This window comes from Tinamus guttatus, unplaced genomic scaffold (assembly GCF_059628265.1).
Source record: "Tinamus guttatus ecotype Peru unplaced genomic scaffold, ASM5962826v1 Tinamus_guttatus_pri_ptg000372l, whole genome shotgun sequence".
NCBI lineage: Eukaryota > Metazoa > Chordata > Aves > Tinamiformes > Tinamidae > Tinamus > Tinamus guttatus.
In genome coordinates, this window is record NW_028288906.1 from 472,844 (window position 1) to 479,252 (window position 6,409).

A 6,409-nucleotide genomic window follows, 5' to 3' on the forward strand; every position below is an offset into this window, starting at 1 on the left:
CAAGTCGTCCTGTTCACGCCAATATCCTGGACCTTGATTTAACACAAACCAAGCTGCAGCCATGAGAGCAGCTCTTATTTTCCTTCCTTCCCTGCTTCCTCGCTTCCTTCCTTCTCAACAGCTATGTGATGTAATTTGACTTAGTGCAAAAAACTTTAAAGGGAACTGGCAAAGGGGGAGCCACGGGGAAAACAACAACAACAAAAAAAATCCCAAACCAAAGAACAGATCCATTTTCCCCTGTATGCAGGGGAATTAGCTGTGCAAATTGCTCTGCTGCTCCTGTTTTAGTTCTTAACCACACACTTTGCCCTCGGCCAAGCGCCTCTCGGGTTGGAGCCTGTTGCTTCCCAGACTGCAGCTTCCCAGGGCAACAACTCCAGGGAACTCGACTCGAAGGTGCCCAAGGAAGGAGCCTGCGGGGAATCGGCATTCCCAGGATCCGTGAGCGCCCTCCCGGCAGGAAGGAGCCCCTGAGGAGCCCCCGTGTCCGAGCGCTGGGCGCTCTGAACCTGGGATCGGGTCTGTTTTAGGCAAATTGCCCAAAACAGCAAGGCAGATTTCCACCTCCAGGACTTTACACGGATGCTTTGGAAGACTTTGGTTGCTTTGAAATCCCGGTGCAAAGTGTTGAACATCCCATGCCCAGGGGCACTGCTCCTCGATGAGGGTTTGCAGCAGTTGCTGGGCAATGTCCCGGTGGGGACGGGGCTTCGCGCCCAAGCGGCAGCTCCGGGATTGCCTGGGGTGCCGGGATGGCTCTTGCTGGAGAGGCTCCCTCTCCTGAGCGAGATCTGCACCTCCTCTCTGCACTCCTCCTCCTGCACAGATCTCTTTGCACGCTGCAGATGCGGGCCCTAGCTCATGAAGCTGTGCTTACCCCCACCTCTCGATTTGCCATCTTGGCCCTGTCCTCAATGGCAACATTTCACTTTTCCAAGAAATTCCTCCACACCCACATTCCTGAGGGCAGAACTAATCCCTTTGGGTGGGCAGGTATCTCCTGGCCTCCCTTCTGACCCAGCTTGGCCAACCAGCTGCTGGGCTGTGGTTGCTGAGGTGGCCACGTGTGGAGTCCGTGCCTGCCGCTTAAGGCAATCTACCTGTGCTACGTGCAAACAAACGGGTGGTCTCTGCACGGATTTGAAGTGGATTGGTGGGACAGAAGCTACAAGCAGCCACGAGGTGACGCATTATTTCACGCACCGCGCCAGAAGGAGCAAGGGAAAACATTACTTGGATGTGCAACGTTAGCAAAGATCGGGAGCCGCAAGTGATCTCCAGTGTTGGTGGGGAGATGGAGGGAAGAGGAGGAAAACAGAGGCAAAAGGCGCGTAAATCACAGCCCTTGTCAGGAAAGCCCTCAGGGACTGCAGGGGGCTGCAGTCACGGAGGGCTAGAGAGAAGGGTTGGTGAGGCTACAGGAGGGGAAGCAACGCTGAAACATCACCATTAGTGCAGTTTTGCATCCGTGCTTACAGCAGAAACTCAGCAAGAAATGCTAAGGAACCTGCGGCATTAATGGGCAGAAAAAGAGTGAGGAATTCAAAGTGGGGAGAAGCGTGTAGGTGTCTGGCACTGGAAATGAAGTGTCCCCACAGAGCCACCTGCTCCAGAGGGGACACTTGGGGAGGGGGGAGGCCGCTTCTTCCTGGTGCTGAATTAACACCAAAGCACAGACACAGGTTTGTGAAGTGCAAAGCAGGAGCGGCTCTCACAAAGAGCTCTGTTTGCCAACAAGGCCTGTGATCACAAACGTAGTATTGTCCTTTCCCGACCCAAAGAGCAGGGAGACAAAGGAAGGATGGTGTTAGGGAGCAGGCTGGTGTTGTTTTTTCTGCCAACAACACCGCGAGGACGGGATGAGATGCCTGCAGTGCCAGGGTTATGTGCTAACCCGATGGGGGCCATCGGCAGCCGCAGGGAAGGAGCTGGAGGCTCTGCCAGCCAGGGCAGAACCAGGTACCAGAGCACAAGGCAGAGGCTAAAAGGCCTGGCAAAATAACACAACCCACTGGGGCCGTTAGGAGAAACAAGGAGGCCCAGGTAGGTTTCCCTGCTTTAGAAAAGCAAGTGCCTTTGTACATGGGTAAATTTTATCTTTAAAAAAAAGAAAGAAAGAAAGAAAGAAGGGGGAGTTGTGGGATAAGCAGGTCTGTTTCATATGGAGCCAAGCAGCTGCTTGGAAGAATTAAGCTGTAAAGGAAGAAAACTGTATTGTAGCCAGGGGATGAACATGCCACAGTACAGAGGAGCAATAAAAGACAATGCTTAAATCCATACCAGTGATTCTGAAGCATTTTGGTAAAGAGGTGCACAACAGCTCTTTCAAGTACGTGCAAAATCCCAAGCAGATTTGTCCCCACAGCACAAAGCAAAGCCCGGAACAGGAGGACAAAAACAGAAATCCTAACTCAGATGAGACAACAGGTCTCCAAATTTATGTCCACAAAGAGATATGAATAACTCTTAGTCTGAAATAGGAGGGTTTGCTTTCAAATAACCCTCCTGTGACAGAACTTTCTTTTCCCCCGGAGGCAGTGTAGGCAAGTGGGTCATGGCAGTAATTTCGAGGCTCTACAGAAGCAGCAGTGTGGGCAGCCCTCCAAAGCATCGGCGTGGAGCCTGGCACATACGGGTAGCGTGTTCACGTATAGTGCACGCGGGTGCATCTGTATGAGCTGCATCTCTGGCTATGGGGAGTTTTGCTCCCTGCGCCTCTGGGATTGCTGTGAGGATGAGTTTGCCGATGGGCTTGAAGAGCAGAGGTTTCCACATGGAAACGTTTGTCCTTGGCTGGTAGTTTTCTTGCCTGGCTCCAACTGTCTGTGTGCCATGGGCACGGAGAGCAGCTTCAGAAATGGAAAACGAGCGCGTCCAGCCAAAGCCAGGGCTATTTTAAGGAGAAAGGAGGGCTCTGCAGAGGGGAGCTGAAACCACGGTGTGTTTCTGAGCTGGGGGACTGTGGGGATGGACGCTGTCCTGGGAGGAGGCGGGTCTGGGACGGCTGTGACTGGTTATACAGATACACAACGGCCGCGGGAGCAGCACTAGGCCGACGTGGAGAGCTTCTGAAAACCTCCCTGCTAAACAGCACTTAGAAATGACCCACGCGGCGAGCGCGGCTCCCGATGCGGCCAGCGCTGCGGCCCGTCGCAGGAGCCGCGGCCTCCCCCAAGGCGGCCCCGGCCCGGCAGGCCCGGCTGGGCCTGGCCGAGCTCCAGCTGGGAGCTGCGGAGCTGCCTGCGGCCAGCGGCCTCCGAGGGGTCTGGGGCTTGGGAAGCACCGAGGGGCTTCTACACGGGACGAGCGGCGAAGCCCTGGAAGCGGCTGCCCGGGGGAGCGGCGTTGTCCCCGTCCCCAGCAGTGCTCAGGAAACGTGTAGGGGAGGCGCCCAGGGGCATGGTTTAGCAGGCAGCGTGGTGAGGGCCTTGTGGTTGGGCTCGGTGATCTCGACGGCCTCTTCCAACCATGATGGTTCTAGGATTATGTGACCGGCTCTGGGCCTTCCTTCTTCCACGCGTCCCGTAGGCAGCCCGAGGGGGCTAAATGCAATGGGACTTCTGCTGCAGGAGGCTGGGCAGCGGCACAGCAAAACCGGATTCCACTTAATGCTTTGGGAACAGATTATTTATTGGACACTGGTGCCTGATTGCAGCTGTTGTGTCTGTGACTGCTGCCGAGATGGGGATGTCACTTTAGGGATTAGGGGGAATCTGTGCAGGATAAGGGTGCCAGCCATAGCAAACAAACACCAGCAATTTTTAACACCACCACACGCTCTCAGCTGGCCCCAAAGCTGCTGTGTATCTATCTGCTCACCTTCTCCTTTGCCTTGCAGCGCTGGGAGGATGACAAGGAAGATCTTCACCAACACCAGGGAGAGATGGAGGCAGCAAAACGTCAACAGCGCTTTCGCCAAGCTGAGAAAACTCATTCCCACCCACCCTCCGGACAAAAAGCTGAGCAAGAACGAGACGCTCCGCTTAGCTATGAGATACATCAACTTCCTCGTGAAGGTGCTGGGGGAGCCGGGCCTGCAGCAGGCCGGGGTGGCCGCGCGGGGCGGCATCATGGGCCTCTTCCAGCAGGCCCCGCACCTGCAAAGCGTGGGGCAGCTGGTGGAAACCTGTGGTGTCCCATCACCCGGCACGAGCAGCACCATTGCGGAGCGCTGGTCAGAGGCACCGTCTCCTTAGCAGGCCACGGGAGACGCAGTCTGGCTGTTGGCCCAACAGTCCCTCTCCTCCTGCAGAAATCTGTGCGTTGCTCCTGTGCGTGCAACGATTATCTATTTATTTCTATTTCTGCTTTTTATTATCTATTTATTTCTATTTTTGTCATCTATTTATTTCTATCGCTGTTAAATCAAAAATGCTGATTTAAAATGTGAGAAGGCGTAGTCACAGGTGACTTTTGGTGGGTTTAGAAGGAAGAGAAGCATCAGTAAATCTTGCCTCTAGCAGTGAAAGCCAATACATGAAGGAACTTGGTCTTCAAAGACCAAGCTTCAAAGCCTTTAGAGATGGTCTCCAGCTACCTTCAAAGCCTATCAAACTGTCTGTGGGCTAAACTTCCTTATTCTTGAATAGATGTAGCCATGTTATAAAGCTGCCCAGAGCAGTAGAATAGATGCCATGGGGATTAAGCAGGACTCACTCCTGGTCAGATTTTGTTCACACTGAAGTAGGGCCTGTTTTATCTATATAGCTGCCTTTCCAAACACCTCAGCCGTGAGGACAGTTTTCCTCTCAACTCCCAGGCACCTTTCAGGGTTGCACCAAAGGAAATAGGAGTAGTCCCTGTCAAGGGACATGGTCCTGTGCTTTGGTGAGGACTAAGGTTGGACAGGGATACATCTTGCTTAGCCTAGAGTGCTCCTATAGGTACCCTATGAAGAGATTTTAACTGAAAGTTAAAAAAAAATGAAAAGGTTAGTGATTGCTTCATTTGGTTTCTGAATAATGTTAATTTTCAATTTTCTTGCCTCTGTATCTCTGAGCTGACAGAGCTGGGGATTATACAGCATGCAAACACACTGAGGGTTTCAGCGCTGCTGAGCAGAGCACGGTCTCTCCGGCTCATTGCTCCAAAGGTAATGAGCCAAGTTCTCGTCTCCCAGGTTTCGGCTGGCTTGAAGGGAGTTACAGCATGATAAATGAGTCCAAGAAAATCAGAGCACTTATCAGTGGGGTAGCGTGGTGCCATTCGGTCTGCCCAATGATTGCTGTACTACAAAAGACACTGGTCACCAAGACAAGTCAAAATGTCCATGAGCAGAGGTGGGAACGAAAACCTGGCAGTTCCGTAACATAACATGCTAGTGATTTTGTGTCTTGAAAAAGGTTCTCATTACTGTTTTTATCCACACCAGCACTTTCTCTGTACTCCTTTCTCTTTGGGAGCTCCCTACTCTCATGTACAGCATGTGTTTGACTAGATCTATCTACCAAAGACCTTTTCTCGTGAGAACTTTTTCTATGTGTTTTGTGGATTTCTTTTCTGTATGACCATGAACAGACATGGTGTAACTTATTGTATTTTGTCGTATATGATGTTATTTAACTCCTAATATATTCTAAATAAATTATTTAAGAGATTAATCCTTGTCATCTCAAACTTTTCTCACATTTCATTCTACATTTGTGTACCACTTGTTAGGGGATGCAAAAGTAATACAATGTAGCTTTCTGTAACGAATCATTCTGCTGTTCAGCACTCATGTAAGATTTTTAATCTTAGAAATAATTTTGAGATACTATCAGCTGATGATGAAAGAAGGGAATACTTTGTTTATAACAACTTTTTACACTTTTGCCCAAGCTACTTTCCTGATTTATGTATTAGGAAGATTTTGACCAGGTCTTGGAAAAGAGATAAATACAATTTCACTGTGAAACACTGCAGTGTTTGTCTTGAATATATTTATGATTCAAAATATTTTAACCAACTCCAGACTCCTCTCAGAAGGAGTCTCGGAAGCAAGGGGGTCTGATCTGAACCCTGTGACTCAACGGGAGGGTCTTCCTGATAATTCTGTGTGTATCTTGAACCCCCATGCAGTAAATAATAAGTGGCCTTGCCAAAACATCTCACAAAACCATTGCTCTTATCAATAAAACCTACTACTATTTCTTTCACACGAGTGAAGTGCATTGTGTCACTCACCCCCACCACCACTCGTTCCGTGACAATACTTCCCCATGTTACACCATGAGAGGAATTCCAAAGCTAAGTGATTTCTGTATGAAATGTACCAGAGAAACGAACTGGCTCAAATGATTCTATATCAAAATCACCAAAGCAGCAAGCATGAGCCTCAAAATACATATCTACATGTGCAAGACAGTGCCACTTCAGAGAAGACCCTCTGCATACAAATAATTCAGAATTAGGTGTATGTTCAGGA

The 6,409-nt window shown here is 50.4% G+C and overlaps 1 protein-coding gene across 1 annotated transcript; it reads left to right on the plus strand.

Moving 5' to 3' along the window:
* The first annotated feature begins 3,844 nt into the window (after positions 1-3,844).
* Positions 3,845-4,199, plus strand: TAL2 (TAL bHLH transcription factor 2). The gene has a single exon (XM_010216664.2). It carries the CDS (start codon positions 3,852-3,854, stop codon positions 4,197-4,199), a length of 348 nt encoding a protein of 115 aa, XP_010214966.2. The 5' UTR covers positions 3,845-3,851.
* The last annotated feature ends 2,210 nt before the right edge of the window (positions 4,200-6,409 follow it).